Raw genomic sequence first — 20,667 nt, 5'->3', positions numbered from 1 at the left:
TTGTAAACGTGGAATTCTGCACAACTTTAGCATGCCCCACGCTGTCCTTTTCCTTAGTGTTGCTTATGCCTAAGTCTTTTTTTTTTAAGTTGGCACACTCTGACTTGTGCCATATTTGTAAGTAAGAACTCAACTCCTGTCCTTCTGTGTGTTTTCGCAGCCATGCCCGGTTACGCTGTATGTGCACCTGCAACAGGTGTACCTTTTGCATCTGTCAGAGCTTCCTCAACTCAGACTTGCTGCAATCTGTAAAGAACAAAATCTTCACTGCAGTTCTTAACAGGTTCTTAACTTTATTTACTGGGTACCAGGCATTCTGTTAAAATACAAAAGGAAAAAAGTGGATGACTATTTATTACATAGATACTCACTACCAAGACAACAAGCCAACTGATGCCCAACTAACTTCCACTAAAATTCTCACTGTGGTGACAATGTTTAGTTCTGGAATCATCCTCAGTGTTTAAAAATTAGTAGATATATTTAGGGGACTATAAAGTAAGATTTTTGCCTTTTTAATTCAGAAAGTTAAAGTATTTTTTAAATTAGAGGATAAAAATGTGTAGGGAAATTGAAAATCTTTTGACTGAGAGTTGCAGAAATAGATTAGGACTTCAGTAAGGAAAAGAGACATTGATCCCAAATGTTATAATGTATTCAGCTTGCATTAAAATAGTACAACTTATAAAACCATGCTAATGTGAACAATGTCTTTGGTTTGAAAAACTTTTCTGTTGTTTAAATTATTTATATATATATATATATTTTTTTACTTTTTAAGTACCTTGGATATTTATTTGAAAAGAAGACAATAGCCAACTTTAAGGATTCAAAGGAATATGGAAAAGCAAAAAGATCTATAGCACTAGTTTTTTAGGTCTTTATAACTGAACCCAACACATGAAGTTTGCCTAGAGCATAATACGCTTTTAAAAAAGAGCAACAGCAACAACAAAATAGGTTGTATACATTCCCTCAAAGCAATCAACTTGGAAGTTATGTTCTTATTCTGGTCATGCTGCCTTTGTTCAAATTGATTTTACATTTTGTGAACATGTAAGAGCCTAATTAATGTAATATTAATTTGTATCTAATGTCAAATTTTTATGAATTAGGTTTTTTAAATCATCCAGATGTCATTGGGAGTAGGGCTTAATTAAGACACACGATCAAGCTAAGTAGATTTTGGTTAGAAATGAATCTTATTTGGGTTACTGTTGGACTCCCACTGAGGGCCAGAACTGTACCAAATGAGTAGGCTGGTTTGTGTCCACCTGCAGTGTAGACATGGCTACTAAACGGTGAGGCTATATCTTATATGAATCAGAAACAGACTCTGCAGGCATCCTGCAAGGGTTTCAGTGGTGTTTTTTGAGCACTCTCAGCTCTGGAATAAGAACGCAGCTGTCTCGGGTGATTGCTTTGAAGGGATCACCACTCTCATTTGGTGGTGAAGTTCTGCCTCTTGTCTTTTGAATGGCACCTTATAAAGAGTAACACAGATTCTCTCATGATGGCTATCTGAGAAAATGCAAGGCTAGTTCAAACCAAACAACATTCAGGAGCTGTGGAGTCAGAAATGGTATAGTTGGAAGAGATTCTAGGATTCACCTGGCCTAACCTCCCCTTAGACTGACTTCCTGAGAGCCCTCTTGAGAGAGTATTGTTTATCTGCTGAAGGCTTTCCTCATTGGAGGAGGTTTTTGCTTCTGCTTTTTTTTCTTTTTTTTTTTTTTACTAAAATGATTGCCCTTTAACTTTCTCTCCTTTAGTTTTAGTTCTGCCCTTTAGAACAACATACGACTATTCTACTCCCTCTTCAACATAGCAATCCTTCAGACATTTGAAGACGGCCATCATGTCTCCCCTAATTTTCTCTTCTCCAGGTAGAACATCCCCATTTCTTTCAGCTGTTTCTTAACTTAGTCGGTTTAGTGACCTCATCATTTCTCGTTTCCCTCATCTGAAAGCCCCTTAGGTGTTCAGAGTACCTCTTTACAAGTGCCCCTGAGAATGGAGAATGGTGCTTCAAGTGTAATCTGACTTTGCATAACGGTGGACAGTCATGTTCCACAGTTAGGACAGCACCTGTCTACTGCATGAACTCACTGTGTAGAAGCCCCAACCCACTGTGGATGTGTATTAATCTTGGGGTTAATTGAAATCAGATTTTTTTTCGTGTGAAGTGTTATTAAAGCAGTGTCCCCTCCTCTCTAATTGTCTTTGACATTTTTAGTTGGCTCTCTGAATCTAACTGCAGATACATATATATCTCTATTAAATGTCATATTCTTTTCAGTTCATTTGTTCTAGCTCAGTCATTTCAGACATTGTTTCTGTCATTTGTCCCATTATATATCTCGGCATTGTGTTATTTGCAAATTTGGTAGCTATGTTTTTTATCTTTCAAGTTAGTGATAAAAAGTGTTAAATACCCAGCGATTAGAGAGTGAGGTCGCTCAAGCAAGCAAACCCTTTAGTGCTCTACTAGACAACTCTTTTCCCAATGACACAGATTCAGAATTTTGGGGGAAAGATTATTCTGCCAGTTAAAAATATTTCATTATCCAGCCCATGTTTTACCTTGTTATCTTACAGGAAATTTTATGGAGAGCTCTTTTAAAATCATTACAATTTCTACCACATGCCTCTGATCAACCAATGTGTTAATTTTATATAAATAGAAAGTGACATCTATTTGGTGTCTTATTCTTGATGAACTTACCCTGGCTCCTAATAATTGCTGATCATAAACCATCTGTTTCCTTCTAGAAGTTCTCGATCGTACATAATTGCAGATTGATTTGTTGTCTGCATCTTCAGTGACAATTTTAGTTTTAGGTTGGTTTAGTCAGCTTCCCAGTGAAAGAGGTTGGGTGTGCATTAATGAATGAGATTGCTTATCATAAATTGCTCTGTATAGTGATCCTTGAAGAAGAATCAGTACATTTTGTCATGCCTACTTATAAACTAGAAATAATTTAATGGTAATGTCAGCATACATCACTGACATGTAGTAATCAAGAAGGGAAAGATTGAAAAAGACGAGGAGGGGAACTCATGTACTTTTCAAAGAACTCCTTCCTCTTCCCTGGTAGGTATTTCACTAATTTATTTTCTAGAGGTCCAGTGGAAATTTATGAGTTCCATATTGAATTTTCTTCTAATTCACAAAAGGATTGTTAGATGAGGTAGGCGAGGGTGGAAGCCAAAAATGGAAATGCCTACAGGGCCTGGATGGATAATATTAATGAAGAAGGTGGCCAAGGAGAAGTAAGAGGTGGGGACAGTGACAGGTCCTGTCTGAAAGAGGCAGCCGTGTCTCAGCTCCAGCTGTTGGTCATTGTCCAAGTGTGGTGTTGCCAGGACCTCCGATTCTCTGACATCAGATGTCAGGAGTTTTATGTGAAAATTTCTGCCATTTAAATGAAAGCAGTGAAATTTTAAAAATTTAAAGTATTAATCAGAACAAAGAAAACCTGTTTATAGGCCATCAGTTTGTATCTTCAGTCTTAAGACATAGCCTAGAGTTGTGAAAGTGCAGGCCAAAAAAAAATAAGTACACCTAAGGAATGAAAATTTCTTTCACAAACACCGCCCACATACAGTTTTACTCCTTTCTCTTTAAAAACTTGAAAAAGTAATCTCATTGGTGGAGTGAGAACGGAACCACTTTCTATGGAACCACTTTTTTCACCATTGGTTTGCTGTGCCAGGTATATCTTAATATTACATAAATGGAAAAAGATTTAGTAATTGAGTAAAAGTCATACAAGGATTTTTTACTTTTCATTCAGTAGGGAGGATTTCTTAATAAGTCTTAGGTCTTTGGTTTTAGAAATCTTCTGTGCCTGGCATTTGGTTTAGAAGTATAAATGAGCAATTTAAGATTTTTCCTTTAAGCCAAAAATTTTGTTAAATGTCTGCAAAGAAATTAATACAAATACTGGTATATGCATGCTGTTCTCAAGTTAGTACATTCTTTTAATGTGCTCATAAAAATGTTGATCACCAAACTAGAAATTACTTCCAGATAATACATGTTTGGGCCCACATCCTCCCCTTATGTCATTCTCCCACCACTTTGATTTATTCATTCAAGTACCTAAATACCTGCGATAGGATGCTGCTGTGAGCTGGGGTGAAATTTCATACAAATATGAAGATCTAGACATGTGTTTAAAAACCTTTCTAAATATTAGGTTAAAATTTTTTAAACTTTGATTATATTTTCAGTGACCTTAGTGCCTTATGCTAACAAAACCTGATCTGAGAGGATCTATGTCAAATTAATTAATTTACACTTAGGCAGTTTCAACGGTTCCAAGATTTCTGAAATTATCCATGTTTCCCCTGTCTTTGACCAGAAAAAGTTGTCTTTTTTTGTTTTTGTTTTTAGCTAATTGACTATCACGACATATTTCAAGTAGAAAGTAGTAATAAAAAATTTTTTTCTTTCAACTTTAATTGAATGAATATTGGTTTCAACATGTATGAGAAGTGTTTTAACTACATATCTGACGTGTGACTTTGTTCTTCGGTAATTATGGTCTCAGCCTTTAGATCTGGATAGGTTTATGTTTTTCTTGAGAACAATTTATGAATAGCTGGAATTATTTGAATTTAAATACACTTGGAGGGTGATTCATATGTGGCCAGATGATTTCAGTTTTTGGCAATGCTTTCATTTCAATCCGTGCAAATCACGTTATTGGAGAAAAGTACCTTGTGATTATATTTTAGTTATAAATACCTCTTAAATCTGAAGGTGTTAAAATGAACTATGTAGAAATGGTCTTGCTTGTTGGTTTGAACTCCCCAGGGTTTTAGTTTATTAAGCATTTATTGTTCTAATTTCAGCACACTTTGCTTTGCATGAGGATGTTGCTCTACTTTAGTGTGCAGTGTGCCCTAGTGTGCAGTGAACTCTAAGTGCTCTAGTGTGCCAGTGTACTTGATAAGTGCACCAGTGTACTCTAGTGTGCCAGTGTACTCTAAATGTACCAGTGTACTCTAGTGTGCAGTGTACTCTAGTGCGCCAGTGTACTCTAAATGTACCAGTGTACTCTAGTGCGCCAGTGTGCTCTAGTGCACCAGTGTACTCCAAATGTGCCAGTGTACTCTAGTGTGCAGTGTACTCTAGTGTACCAGTGTACTCTAGTGTGCAGTGTACTCTAGTGCGCCAGTGTGCTCTAGTGCACCAGTGTACTCCAAATGTGCCAGTGTACTCTAGTGTACCAGTGTACTCTAGTGTGCAGTGTACTCTAGTGCACCAGTGTACTCCAAATGTGCCAGTGTACTCTAGTGTGCAGTGTACTCTCATGCACTAGTGTACTCTAGCCAGCACTTTAGTTTGTCCCTTCCTTTAGATGTTCACTTTGACTTGTTTGTCTGTGCCACCTAGTCATTTTTTAACTCTTCTTGACCCTTTTCCCAGCTGCGTTTCAGTGTACAGTCCTCCCATTTTTCCTAACCTGTAGTTTAATCATATTGTTTATTTTACAATTTATCATTTTGGTGTAGTTTTCTTTGATACATATTTTGGTTCTCTTATTTCTTTGTATTATGTGTTTATTATTTGATTATTTGTTCCTATTACTTCCTAAGTTTGGTAACAGTATTTTACTTTAGCAACAAAGTGTGTTGCTCCACACTGAGTATGATGGACTGTCATACCCATGTATTTTTTTACTCTGCTTTTTAATGTATTTTTAAAAATTGGATACATGAGACATTTATTTTAATCCATTCATTAATGACTTACTTCATTTGCCCTTATTACTTTACTAATCACCTAAGCTCTTCCACATCACTTAAAGTCATGTTACTTAATATAGGAACTCTATTTTTGAAGAAAGGTGTTTTACAGTTGTCACACCAGAATGAACTGCCTTTCACGGGATCGCCTTATAAAGAAGATGGTTTCCTAGAAATCTTAATGTTACAGAGATTCCATGGGGATCATAAGAGTCCGTAAGATACTATGTTACAGTAAAATACTGTACTTTAAGGAAGTGCATCCTGTGTTTTAATTTCATATGAAACTTTTATACTTATATGAAAGGTCCTTACAAGGCTTTTCTTTGAATTTGAATACATATACATTTAAAATTGCCCCAGACTTGTGTTATAGATTTTGTGAAGTAAGCTGCTGCTGCCTATAGTTTTAAAATTTTTTGCCATTTGATTAGTATTTTAAAGGACACCACAGAGTGGAGTTTGCTTATTCCGACCTTGATCAGTAGTTAACATATAAACTTTGTTTATTTCCCATGTATCTACAGTCATCTGTGAATTTTTATTCCTCTAATGCTTGCTGAAGCATTTCTTGACATTGCACACCTGTGTCCTTTTCCTAAGTTTGTTACTGTTTAGGCATGCTCAGTTAACAGCTTTCTTATGATTTGTGTTGCAGTTCATCTTTGTTGAACACTATTCTTAACCTATTTTGAGAAATATTAAAATATTTCATACCTACTAGGTATTAGAGATAAATACAAAAAACTACTTCACCAGGAAGAAATGTAAAACAGGGAGAGGAATAAAAGCAGGGAGATCCAGAAACATTTTCGTTTTAAAGTTGAAAAACAAAAGATTTAACTATAGTTTAGATGACCTCAGTATAATTTTCAGTTTGAGATTGCAGATAGGAAAAAGCTATGTATGATATCTGTGAACCCTAGTTAACTTTAGGTTACATGCATATTTCAGAGTATTAACTTAAAAATGCATATCTGAGATACATGTATGGGAAGAATTATAAAACTAGGAGACCATTCATTTTTAGTGCCTTTGCACACCTCGGAGTTGTGTTTGGGAAGGGTGAAGTGGTAAGATAGAAGAATAAAAAATAGGAAGTTCAAATTTATTTCTGAGAAGCTGTATGGGAGGACTGATAAAAGTGACTGGGCGGTACTCTTCCACAGTCTCCTAGCTTCACTGCTTTTGAGTATGTACTATTGAGCTTTTCTTTCCTCTGCATAATAGCCTGCAGTCTAAGGTTAGATTAGTTGATAGCTGGACCTTTCTGAATTCTCCTCTTGCCTCAGATTCTAATTTTTGCAGACATTTAGGTCTCTGCAGTACAGGCATACCTTATTTTATTGTGCTTTGCTTTATTGTGCTTCAAAGATATTGTGGTTTTTACAAATTGAAGGCTTGTGGTAACTGCATTTTCAGATGATCGTTAGCATTTTTTAGCGATATTTATAGTATTTTTAAATTAAGTATGTGTATGGTTGTTTTTTTAGTGATAATGCTATTGCACACTTAATAGACTACAGTATAGCAGAGACATAATTTTTCTATGCACTGGGAAACCAAACAGTTGATCTGACTCACTTTATTGCAATACTCAGTTTATTACAGTGTTCTGGAACTGAACTCATAATATCTCTGAGGTATGCCTGTATAGTTTTTATACCTCATATATAAAGTCTTGTAACACATTATAGAGAACAAAATTAAAAATACCTATTTGGGAATAGCTGGAATAGGTTTAGTTCTGTTGAGCCCTTTATAAAGGATTTGATTATTTTGTGATTCTGAACATTGCAATTGATAACATTCCCTTTATTATTAGTTAAATACACTAAACCCCATAAAGATTTTAGTTTATTGTAAATTGCAGAGTTAATCAGAGCATATTGTATGCCTTCTTTAAGGCATTCTGTGTAAAGGTACATAGGAATTTTGGTCTGTTACGCACCTTCTGCGACCTTCACACAGCTTTTAATTTACCTCTTTATTGCCTGAATTTTGGAAACATTTCCTTCTTTCTGCCTTATTAAGTAGCAGCCTTAATAATATCCAGGTCCAAACTTGTTGGTTTGCTCCCACACTTGGGTCAAAGAGCGCTTGTTATCTGACTGACGTATGGGCCCAGAGCACTTTTAAGCCAGAAAGGCAGCATTCAGGACACAGGGATTCTCTGCCTAAGAACTCAAAAGCTCTAGCAAACTTCATATAATTAATTAAGGTTATATTTTACCACTTAGTCATTATTTCTTATGTTGTAAAAAGAGATACTGCTAAACCTAAATTATTTTATTCCACATATAATAGAGAAATGTGTGATTATGGTATATCAATAGATTGGAAAAAAAGAACCTTTTTACACACACACACACACACACACACACACACACACACATTTTTGACCCTGTAATTTTCATTTTGGGGAAGTCTGTGTTAAGGAAACCTTTAAATGTAGTGAAAAATCTTATGTAAAAGAGCGTTTATCACTTTAGTTACAGGTATCTGTAAATGGAGATAACCCCCAATAAAAATATAATGCATCTATTTAAAAGGATGTTTCTATAATTCATGGAAAAGACCTTATGTAATATATTTAAAGGATATAAAATAGATAAATTATATGCATTGTGTTTGCAGCTATGTAAGAAATACATTTTAAAAAGTCTAAAAGGAAATAACACAAATTTCAATTAGTTGCCTTAGGTGACTCTAAGTGATTTTTTTTCCTTCCTAGTTTCATTTTCTCATATAATGTGCTTACATTACTTTTTTAATAGCCAGAAAAACTTAAGAAAAAATATACAATAAGACATTATAATTTATTCCAAGATATTTTATATGAGTCATTTGGAAAGAATTGTGGAAGAATTGCTTTTTGCTTGAGTTTAGACATGAATTAGGGAGCAGCTTTTTGAAACTATTACTCTGCTTCTGCTTGAGACCTGAAATGACAAGCATGGCTCAGTTCTTCACACTTATGGGGTACAATTAAGATCACACTCTTGTCTATTCAGGTGTCGTTAGGCAGGCAATGCAAATGTGCCTTCCATTATAAATGTGTTTTCCTTATAAATAGAGCCTGGTTAATGTAGCTTTTAAATGCATATGATAAAAGTGTAAAATAATTCTCTAAGTAGCTTTCTGTCTAAAAAGTAGTTTTCCATGTCCAAAAGTATCTTAAACAACTACAGTAACATCAGTGGAGTCATTGAAATATACTTTATGAGTTAATGGTTGCCTTGAGATTTAAACTAGCTGTATATTGAGCATGTATCCATATTGTTTCTTATCTATAAATATGAAGCACTGTTTTGCCTATTGAAGGCTATACTATAGCTTAGGGAAAAGTAATAATTACTGTCTGGAAATGCAAAAGAAAGCTAAGCAATAAAATCAGGCAGAATATATTATTTCATGAATGGTACTACTTCTCAAAATACAACAGAAGGAGAGGCTTCCCCAGTGGTTGGTTCAGTGGTTAAGACTCCCTTGCTTCTACTGCAGGGGTTGTGGGTTTGATCCCTGGATGGAGAACTAAGATCCCGCATGCCACACAGTGTAGGAAAAAAAAAAGCCACACAACTACAGCAATAGAAAAGGGAGCTAAGCTGTGTTAACAGATTCCATACTTGAAGCATATTTATGAGAAATTATTTTCACTGATTTTAATGTCACTATAGCTAACATCCTAACCCCGTTTTGCACTTACTTTATAATTAAGTGTAAAAAAAAAAAGTAAGTGTAAAAATATTTTCTGTTAGTGAAGACGCATGAAAATCAGAGGCCGAAGCCGAAGCAGAACTCTGATGCACTTTGAGCCCGAGTTCTCACTTTCAGTCCTCTGTGTCTCTGCCGACTTGGAGTTGTAAACTTTGAAACTCTTGTCATAGGACCATGACAGTCAGAGTTTGGGATGTTTTACTCTTTGTCTTTGTTTTTTTTTTTTTTTTTTTTTACAGATATATGTTTGTAGTTTTTAGTAATCAGAAATTAGAAGCATCTCTCAACTTCATGACTAATAGTTGTTAGCCTCATTTTGAGTAAGTACTTCTAGTCACCGAATATTGTCAAGTACTATTTGTAGTATTGGTTTCAAGGGCTTCTCTTAGTCTTTCAAATATACCAAGACCAGCCTCTGGGGGATACATAGAGAAGGTATGTAACAGCCTTAGGTTTCCCTGCATAGTATGTGAATGTTTTAAAAGAGTATATATAGATAGATTTTTTTTTTTAAGTTTGGCAATATTCTAGAGGATAAATTCATTTTAAATATAGAAACCATCAGATGCATCATATAATAGGGTGGCAACTCAGTTTATGTGTGGGATGTTTAATCAAGAGATATTATTTCAGTCCCCTTCTTTTGTGAGCTGTGCTGTGAACTGCAAACTGTGTGCATGTGTATAAAAGGTTAAGAGCCCGGGTAGCTGAGTGGGGTGCCATGCTGTTAGCAGACGACGAAGGCAGTATTACTCACCAGGTGCACGCCGTCAGCTCTGTAGAAGATTCCATCTTCATGGAGTCATCTCACGGTCCACTTTTTCTTGAAGCCAGGTAACATTTCCCACAACCAGTGGGGTTGGCTATGTTGGAGTTTTTCCTGTTGGAAAAACTAGAAAAAACTAAAAAACCTAAGTATTTTCTTCCCTAACTCTTTTTTTTTTTTCCTTGTTAATGAAACACTGCCTGTTGGAAGAACTAACTTGCAAGGTGGCATGAATCTGTGTTATCACTTTGCTTTGTAAAATGATAATTATGTAAGGAGTGACTTTTTTAAAAATAGAAACTGGGAAGGAGAAGGAATTGGAGTACTTTGTGTTGTTTCCCTGTGGTGATAAGGCATGGAGCACTCTGCTTGTATTATAAGCAACCTTGCTTCTTAGGGATGTACAGATTGCATTGTGTGATAACTAATCTGATTGTTTACCCTTGACTATTACTGAGGCAAAGTAGTTTTGTACAATTTATATATTCTAGGCTCTTAACTCTTTTGCTTGTGTCAGTGTCTTGGTCTTTTAATGATGTCTGACTCTTGCTTCAAATCTGTTTGTTTATTAGTTCAGTTGTAAAATAACCTAGACAGTTTCTCTAAACTCTTAATCCTGTAAGCTTTCTACATCACTTCAATTGTGTTCACTTAACTAAACCTTCTGTGACAGTTGAATAAAATGTTCCAACTTTTTCTTTAAAGCTTAATCTTCCTTATGGTAAGCTGTCATACTTGAGACCCTTGAGGGTGCTTAGCAGTGTTATTAACTGAGCATGCTCACAAACTCAGTTTGTGGTACAGGCTGTCCCTGTTCTTGTCATGCATAATATGGCTTCTTTTGTGTCATTTACCTTTCAGTCCATCATGTTACATTATGTCCTTTGATTGGTACCATTGTCACTGCCTGTCTGACTAATACCAGAGTTTGGTTTGTTTGTTTTTTCTTCTTTCTTTAATCAGCAGTAACCAAATTAATGCAAACTGGTAAATCTTCCCCCTCCCCTTTTGGGATTTTTTTTTTGTAAATTTTTATGGGACTCAGTGTTTCTAAAGTTGATTTTAAGCATTTTAAGCATTGATTTTAGAAAAGTATTGTCACTTGTCACTTAACTGCTTACAAGATAGGTTTTGGTTCCTGGGGACAGGAGATTCCATGAAATTGACTCAAAATTGTGTGGTTGCAATCTTACCTCTCATTTTGAAGGACCATGCTGGTATTAAAAAGTGGCAGGTTGATTTGTCTAAGTTCTCCATTTCCCTTGTGAAGAAAACTTGTAACATTTTAGATGTTGTTTACTCCCAAATGTCTACAGTATGTCTCAAGACAATAACTATCTAAGCAGTGTACATATGGCCTTATTGACAAATGCTTTTGGTGACCATTACTGTATGCAATTAGTCTGACAAGTGTGCTAATACTTCCCTAAAAATAGACTGTCCACATAAGTGTTTTTTTCATACTAATCATGTTTTAAACATTAATTATATTTTTTGACTACAGGCACGTGACACAAGCTGACCTCAAGAGCTCCACGTTTTGGCTTCGAGCAAGTTTTGGTGCTACTGTTTTTGCAGTTTTGGGCTTTGCCATGTACAAAGCATTACTGAAACAGCGATGATTTAAAAAAAAAAAAAGATACTGGCCCTACCAAAAACAAATACTTTTATGTACATTCTGAATGCTTTAAATTCCACTAGAAATATTGAGATATTTATACATCGCAGAGTTACTTTATTAATATTTGTAATTCATGCATAAGAGTATTTTAATGATAGTTATAACTGCAGTATTGGCTAGCATATGGAAAGAAACAGCTTAACAGCCAAACTAAAATGGCTAACTTTCAGAGGCCAAAAGGGAATATTTTGTAAATAATGTACATATTCAGGCAAGATACGGTCTCCCAGACTGAGTTCTAGAAACGACGTTTCTGGACGTTTTGACGTGATATTGTTAGTGCTCAGCTGGCTCATTCTAGATTTAAGTCAGCTCTGAGATTGTGTTTTACTCATCGATCAGCTATTTATTTCACACTTACTCAGAATGATCTTTGGGTACTTCGAGTACACAAGGCACAATTTGCCATTTTCTCTCCGTTTTTAAAAAACATGACTTTCTTTCAGTCCCGTCCCTTATGGTAGGCCAGCCTTGAAGTCATCGTGCAGTCTAAAAGTTGTGTAGTTGAACGTGAGGCTCTCCTCTGAGGAAGGAGAAAGCTAAAGGCACTTAGCAGAGGCGTCACTCGTGTGATTATGTTGCTTCCTTTGTCAGTATGTTGAATTTTATAGCCCTTTCAATCAAAAGAGAAAACAGATTTGTATATTATCAATGTTTTTAGTTTAAATAAACGGTCACCATTACTACTACTGAATTTCCTCCCAAAGTGTAAATTGTTCTATAATGGCTGTGTCTATTATAGTATATTACAGTAGCTGCATGTGTCATGAATTGTTCTATACCTGGCTAGGATAGCCTAGAAGCAGCACTTTTTTAAATGGTAAAATAAATCTGATGAATATAAACTCTCATGATAAACCTATTTTTTCCATCATTGACCTTTTCAAGTATTTAAATAAATAACTGCTGTGTACTGTGCCCTTGAGTTTTTTGTCTCATGAAAGTAAATGTTTCTGGGAATTTCCCCAGTGGTCCAGTGGTTCAGACTCAGCCTTTTCACTGCTGTTGCCTGGGGTTCAGTTCCTGGTCAGGGAAATAAGATCTTGCGAGCCACACAGTGTGGCCAAAAAAGAGGGAGGGGGAAGTAATTATTTCTGTACAGGTGAAATGAAATTCCTCTGGTTTCTGTCTTTCTTATCTTGCAAATTATTTTTTATACAGAAAGATAATACTTATTAGGAAAGAAGACAAGTATGATTTGTATATATAGGAGGAAATCTATTTTAAAGTTGTGGGGAAATTTGTTCTTAGGAAAGGGCAGTTGTTTTTCCCTACACATACCTAACAGATACAGTTTTACTACTATGATTTACATGTTTATTTTCTCCTTTAACATGGATTCCCCACCCCCCCTTTGCCATTCTGAGGAGTGTTTTCTCCGAAGATCACATTCCTTGAGCAGCTAGTAACAATATAATTTACTAGCTATAAGCTTGTAAAATATTACGTGCAATGCTCACCTGCTCACTTCCCCATCTCCCTCCCTCACATTTTCATTCTGAATCTAAGGAAAAGGAGAATTGAGCGAAGAAAAGTCTGGTGACTCCTCATTTTCACTATTTCCTGAGATTTCCTCATTTACCAAATAAATTTAAGTTATACAGCTTCCAGTTCGGTTAATTCTTTCCTTCCAAGTTCTTCCTTGTTCCGACTGAAATGTTATTGTACATGAATATGCTTTGTAGATTGTTGTGTTTGTGAGAAACAGAGGGAAGAAGGTAGTTTGCCAAAAAGGTAAAAAGTAGTGTGTTTACATGTTGAGATTTTTCTCTCTCAGTCTTTTCATTTGAAGTATCTGATTGTCAAGAAGGCAGACTGGCAGCTGCCCTGTTTCTTTACCTGCTCTCAAGAGCAGCCTTCCTCTCCTCTCAGTCCAGGTGGGGGTGGGTTTGCAGAGGAATCATTGCCTTCTCCTCTTTAACCTCCAGGCGTATGCGGATCTTTTCCCTTCTTTCATATCCGTGTTAGGGACTAGTTAATATAGGAAAATGTGTGAATGAATACAGCAAAAGGCTGCTTCTGGCTTTTACAGTATACTCAGATGATCGCTATGGGAATTTGAGGGTTGAAGCCTTTCACTTTGTGCCAGTGGTCTTCCCTTTTAAAAGGACAGTTCTGAAACTGTTCGCTACAGCGTTTTAATGAATTTTTGAGGCGGTCCTGTGAAGGAGCATCACTTTGAAGGTTTGTAGTCCCTTGTTGTGATGTAGTAACAGCCTTAATGAGCACATCCTGTGCTGTTGCTTCTTGCCATCCATCTGTTCTTTCTCTTTCACATTTGACCAAAAAAATGGGCCATGTCCCACATCGGCAGAGCTCCCAGTGCTGTGGTTGGAGTGGGCCCTGATGTTAGGAGTTTGGGGAGCACGTCACCATTCTGAAGTAGTCTGTGAAAGAAGAGAAGGAAGGCTGTAGGTACCTGTGCAGATCGGCCCATCACCTGTCAGGGGAAGGCACCGCGAAGGAGGCATCCTGCTGAGCCTGTCCTGAATGAAAGGAGAGGAGGCAACTGGATAGTGACTAGCAGAGGGGAAACAGAGGTAAGTGCTCAAATGATACAGAGTGGAAACCTTTCCTGAACAGACCCTCAGAATGCAACTGGTGTTAGCTTTGATGCCTCTTCTGTCTGAACGGTACTAGTAAATGTCCATGTAAAAGTGTCTTTATTTTCTTTTCTTTTGCATGCCTGCATGCTAAGTCGCTTCAGTCATATTCGACTCTTTGCAACCCTGTGGACTGTAGCTCACCAGGCTTTTCTGTCCATGGGGTTCTCCAGGCAAGAACACTAGAGTGGGTTGCCATGCCCTTCTCAAGGGTATCTTCCCGACCTAAGGATCAAACGTGTGTCTCTTTCGTCTCCTGCATTGGCAGATGGGCTCTTTACCACTAGCACTACTTGAGAAGCTCTTATTTTGTTTTATTGGAGTATAATTGCTTTACAGTTTGTTTTTGTTTCTGCTGTAAAACGGAGTGAATCAGCTATGCCTGTACATATATCCCCTCCCTCTCGGACCTCCCTCCCATCCCTAACCCCCATCCCACCTATCCGGGTCACCACAGGGCACCAAAATGAGCTTCCTGTGAAAAGTGTCTTTAAAATATATGTGCACATCTTAAAAATGGGTACGTGACCTAATTTTCATTAGCACATTTATCTATTTGGCATCATCCTCACATTTTTGAGTCCATGGGTTCTTAGGAAGCTGACTCTGGACTACATGCTTTTTAAGAAACACCCTATGGCAAGACTCTAAATTTATTTAATGTTTCTATTAATAATATGAGACTGCACCATGCTGGTAGCCTGAACCAAAAACCTTGATCCCCAGTTTCACAGTCCCAATAACCCATTTGTTAAAACCTCTAATCTTGCAAATAATTCTTGTTTTTTAAACCGTATTTGTCAAAAGGCTCCATCAGTGGGAGCGAATGCCTGTTGACCTGTTTCGCTCTCAGCTGTCTGGAAGTTCTCTGACCTGTGAGTATCACAGCTAATGTGTTTCAGATCTCTCTAGTGCATCCCACATTCAAAAACTGTCCAGTTGCCTCCCATGGCATGCTCACACTTGTCACATCCTTTTGTCCCAGTTATTTTTGTTTCAGAAGGTACGGACACCTTACTGGAAAGTGAGATTTTGGTTCATTTGGAAACATTTCCTAAGTTCATGGTGCCATTCTGGTTCCCAGCTGTATTTTCCAATGATAGTGTTTTGCTCTGTAGATTTTCTCTTCTCCTTTAACATAGAGAGCTGCAGAAAGTCAGACAGTGAAACTGAGAGATTGAAAGCTGCCTCTTGGGTGCACACACACAAGGAGGCATTGCTAGTATTATCTCCTTACGTTGAAAAATCCAAGTTCCATGAAAACACTTTTCCTCGTTCAGTATTTCCTACTCATTCTTCACATATAGGTCTTTTATAATCAAATAACTCTTGGAAATGTTCATTATTCAAATGATATTGGTATATAGGATGTGGTGTAACTTAGGGGTCACAAACTTTTTCTGTAAAAGGTCATAAGAGAATAAATATTTGAGACTTTTGTGGCTGCTCAACTATGTCATAGCAAAAAAGCACCCTTAGAAAATTGCGTAAACAAGCACGGCAGTGTTCCAATAAAACTTTATTTATAGGCCCTGAAATTTGAATTTTTTATAATTTTCATCTGTCAGAAAGTATTCTTATTTTGATTATTGTAACCACTTGAAGATGTAGAAACTATTCTTATCTCACAGGCTGTATAAAAACAGGCTGTGGGCCAGACTTGACCAACTCCTTGGTGTAATTGATGAAGATACTAGTAGTAAACACATAGCAGGTTAAAAAAATTTACCTGATTGTTTTGGAATTCAGAAAGGTGCAGTACTGGGAAGAACTTAAAACGACTTTAGTCATGTTTTACGTGTTTGATTGGTTCCCTTCTTACTGAAGATACTGTTCACTAGGACATGGAGCCCTGGATGAGCTGGCAGCAGCCTCGGAGGGCAGCATTGTGCTCATAAAGGGAGTGTCGTCCTCCTCTAAGCACACCTGGAGCTGTTCCCTTGGTACTTGATCGGCATGTGCTTTCCCTTTGTCCATTTAGCTTATTGGCGTGTGTAGAAGGTGAAAGAGTCCCACGGGAATATTTTGTTTGACCTCCAGTTATCTGGGACTATCCCTTGTATTCATGACAGTGTCATAATGCTTCTTCTTTAGGTTGTAAAGTCAGAATTTCAGAGCTTAAATAGACCACAAAGATCATCTGTCCAGCTCCATACTTTCATTGCATAAACTAAGCACAAAGCCACACTATTAGTGTATGCCTGAGCAGGGCTGGAACCCAGATGTCCTGACTTCCCAGTTCAGCCCTCTTTCCACTGGAGGAACCAGCCTTAACACTTACCCTGACTTTATACGTTTAGTAAATATGCTGTATGTTCAGTTTAAAAAGACAGGCCAACAACAACAAAAAAGAGACAGAGATAGCAAACCAATAAAGAGTTTGACATTTCTATCACTAAGAAGGGTTAAAGTTGGCAAAGCAAATTTTCTGGACGCTTTTCAGTTCCTCGGAGGCATTTTACCTTCCCTTCTGGTAGCTGTCACGAGGTAATTGATGATGTCTATTTAGAGGAGTGCAGACTTGGCGGTTAGGTTTATTTCAGGTGTAGATAATTGAGGGAAGGTAAGGATGTAACTACTCTTTTAAAAGCAGTCTTTATGGTTTTTGTTTAATTGTTCTAAAATGGTTAATGTTGAAAAAATAACTGTTTTGCTTTTTATTTATAAATGGAAAAGAACCTTGGAACAGGGGCTTTAATTGAGGGGAAACAGAAGTTTTGTCAATAACTGTTTTTATCTCTACTTCTCCAGTCTGCCTCTGGGATTTCTGTAATTCCAGCGTCTTTAATCCCAACTTGTTCTGTATACCGTCTAGAAGAGCATCAGGGACTGAGTGTATCTTCATATCCTGGTGGTGGTGGTGGTGTTTATAGTCGCAAAGTCGTCACATGGACCATAGCCTGCCAGGCTCCTCTGTCCATGGGATTTCCCAGTCTAGAATACTGGAGTAGGTTGCCATTTCCTATGCCAGGGGCTCTTAGCAAACTAAGAATGGAACCCGCGTCTCTTGTGCCTCCTGTATTGGAAGGCAGATTCTTTCCCACTGCTCCTGCCTAACCTTAAAGTACCCAGGGGGATACATGCCAATCTGCTTGGGTCTAATTTAATATTCTTGATTTATTCAACCTTTTCTTGAGGAACAGCATTACTCAGTCATTGCAGCCCTTGTGGATGCACTTGACTAGCAGCCCTGGAGATTAAAGGATCTCTTAGTACTACTGACAGTTCACTAGGTTGCTGGCAGAGGAGCAGGAAAATATGGACTGAAGAGCTCAGAGTTGGAATGCCAACTCTGCCTCATTCATCGTGCAAATCCCTTGACTTTTCTGGTTCTCTGTCCTGTCTCTCTAAAATGAAGATTGGGGTCATCGTACACATTCACTGAGCCCCGTCTCTGGTGGTGTTTCACCTTCTTCCATCCCCAGGAAAATAGATCTTTGTCCCCACAGCAGACAGCACCTGGGGGCAAGCCTCTGCCCCGCCCCCCACAATTGAGCAGGGCTGAACTATTGCCTCTGGGTGAGCTGCCGAGGCTTGGGTGGCAGCCAGATTTTTTTCCTACATGTATATGACAAATGTCTTGATTAAGCTGTCTGGGGTATTGGGGCCAGTAATACGTCCCTCACCCCTATTGTCTTGGCAGGCGGTGCAAATAGCTGATTTTCCTGTCTGGCTGACTGCTTTCTCAGTCTTCTACTGTTCAACCTGTGTTCACCCTTTTAAAAGTGTTAGCACACCCCAAGATTCTGTCCTGAGTTTCCTCATCCTTTCTCTCTCTGCTGTCTCTCGGTGATCTCATCAAGAACCCTGATTTTATTTTTTTTTAACTTTTTATTTTGAAATAATTTGAAACGCTAAAAGTTGCAAAAATGATAATAGGGTTTGCCTATTCTGAGCGTTTCATATAAATAGAGTCTACAATATGTGGTCTTTTTGTAACTGGCTTTCTTTTTTTTTTTTTGGCTGCGCTGGGCCTTCATTGCTTTTTTTTTTAGTCAGGCTTTTCTCTAGTTGTGGCAAGTGGGCCTACTCTTGGTGGCGGTGTTTGGGCTTCTCTTCTTGCAGACCAGGGGTGCAGGCTCACGGCGCGCGGGCTGCAGCAGTTGTAGCACAGAGTCTCAGGAGCTGTGGCCCGAGGGCTCGAGGGTGTGGGCTCAGCAGTGTGGCTCATGGGCTTCGTCGGTCCTCGCAGTGTATGAGGTCTTCCTGGGAGGCGCGACTGAACCCGTGTCCCCTGCAGTGGCAGGCAGATTCCTACCCACTGCGCTATCAGGGAAGCTTCTTTCTCTTTAGCATGTTTTCGAGGTTCACCCACATGGCAGCGTATATCCATGCTGCATTCTTTTCTCTGGAGAGGAAGCGGAATCATATTTCATTGTATGGCTATGCTGTATGCCTCAGCAATATTGCAAGTTTGGTGTCAAACCCCCAAATAAAGCAAATGTTGCAGTAAAGTAAGTCAACTGAACTTTTTGTTTTCCCAGTGCATGTAAAAAGTTCTGTTTACACTGTAATGGCATTTTGTCTTAAAAGAACAATATGCGTACCTTAATTTAAAAATACTTTATTACTGAAGAAGTGGTCACCACCCTCTGAGCCTTCTTGCCTCGGTGCTGATGGCGGCAGACTTGAGTGGGGGGCGGTTGCTGAAGGCTGGGGTGGCTGCGCCAATTTCTTAACAAGAGAACAATGAAGTTTGCCACACCAATTGACTCTTCCTTTTACAAGTGATTTCTCGATAACACGGGATACTGTTTAGCAGCACTTTACCCACTATAGGACTTCTTTCAAAATTGGAGCAGTTCTCTTAAACCCTGTCACTACTTTATCAACCAAGTTTATGTAATATTCTAAATCCTTTGTCATCACATCAACAGTCTTCATAGCGTCATCTCAAGAAACCACTTTCTTTGCTCATCCATGTGAGGCACCTTCTCACCCATGAAAGTTATATCATGGGATTGCAGCAATTCAGGCACATATTCAGGCTCCACTTCTAACTCTAATTCTCTTGTGTTTCCAGCACGTCTGCAGTTACTTCTTCCACTGAAGTCTTGAACCCTCAAAGTTACCCATGAGTTGGGATAAACTTCTAAAACTTTCTTTTAATGTTGGTATTTGACCCTTCCCCGTTTATCATGAATGTTCTTAGAATGTTGAATTCTTTCCAGAAGATTTTCAATTTATTTGCCCAGATCCATCAGAGCAATCACTCTCAATGACAGCTGTTGCCTTACAAAATGGATTTCTTAAGTATTAAGCCTTGAAAGTTGAAATTACTCATCAATCCATGGGCTGCAGAGTGGATGTTGCATTAGCAGGCATGAAAACATTAGTCTCATTCTGAGTCACCAGCTGCATTAGGCCCTAGTGAGAGTTAACTTGCCCTTTTGATGTTTTGAAGCCAGGCATTGGTTACTCTCTACTAGGAAAGTCCTAGATGGCATCTTTCAAAATACTGTTTCAGTTCACTTCAGTTCAGTTCACTCACTCAGTCGTGTCCAACTCTTTGCGACCCCATGAATTGCAGCATGCCAGGCCTCCCTGTCCATCACCAACTCCCAGAGTTCACTCAAACTCATGTCCATCCAGTTGGTGATGCCTTCCAGCCATCTCATCCTCTGTCGTCCCCTTCTCCTCCTGCTCCCAATCCCTCCCAGTATCAGGATCTTTTTCAGTGAGTCAACTCTTCACATGAGGTGGCCAAAGTATTGGAGTTTCAGCTTCAGCATCAGTCCTTCCAATGAACACCCAGGACTGATCTCCTTCAGGATGGACTGGTTGGATCTCCTTGCAGTCCAAGGGACTCTCAAGAGTCTTCTCCAACACCACAGTCCAAAAGCATCAACTCTTCGGTGCCCAGCTTTCTTCACAGTTCAACTCTCATCCATACGTGACCACTGGAGAAAACTTAGCCTTGACTAGACGGACCTTTGTTGGCAAAGTAATGTCTCTGCTTTTTAATATGCTATCTAGGTTGGTCATAATGTTCCTTCCAAGGAGTAAGCGTCTTTTAATTTCATGGCTACAGTCACCATCTGCAGTGATTTTGGAGCCCCAAAAAATAAAGTCAGCCACTGTTTCCACTGTTTCCTCACCTATTTGCCATGAAGTGATGGGACCAGATGCCATGATCTTAG

At 38.2% G+C, this 20,667-nt stretch overlaps 1 protein-coding gene across 7 annotated transcripts in view; it reads left to right on the top strand.

Moving 5' to 3' along the window:
- RHOT1 (ras homolog family member T1) overlaps positions 1-12,842 on the top strand; it is a 63,693-nt gene extending 50,851 nt beyond the window's left edge. For 4 of the 7 annotated variants that reach the window (XM_020898523.2, XM_020898536.2, XM_070478718.1 and 1 more), the window contains 2 exons: positions 161-283; positions 11,748-12,842. In XM_020898523.2, coding sequence (XP_020754182.2) covers positions 161-283; positions 11,748-11,865 — 241 coding nt within the window. In that variant the 3' untranslated portion in view covers positions 11,866-12,842. Of the gene's footprint in view, positions 1-160; positions 284-1,772; positions 1,887-11,747 lie in introns of all 7 variants that reach the window. The other 3 variants (XM_020898552.2, XM_020898569.2, XR_011492122.1) reach the window with 2 other exon arrangements.
- Positions 12,843-20,667: the final 7,825 nt, after the last annotated feature.

The sequence above is a fragment of the Odocoileus virginianus genome, chromosome 17, assembly GCF_023699985.2.
Source record: "Odocoileus virginianus isolate 20LAN1187 ecotype Illinois chromosome 17, Ovbor_1.2, whole genome shotgun sequence".
In the NCBI taxonomy this organism is placed as follows: domain Eukaryota; kingdom Metazoa; phylum Chordata; class Mammalia; order Artiodactyla; family Cervidae; genus Odocoileus; species Odocoileus virginianus.
This window is presented reverse-complemented; position numbering and strand designations above follow the sequence as displayed.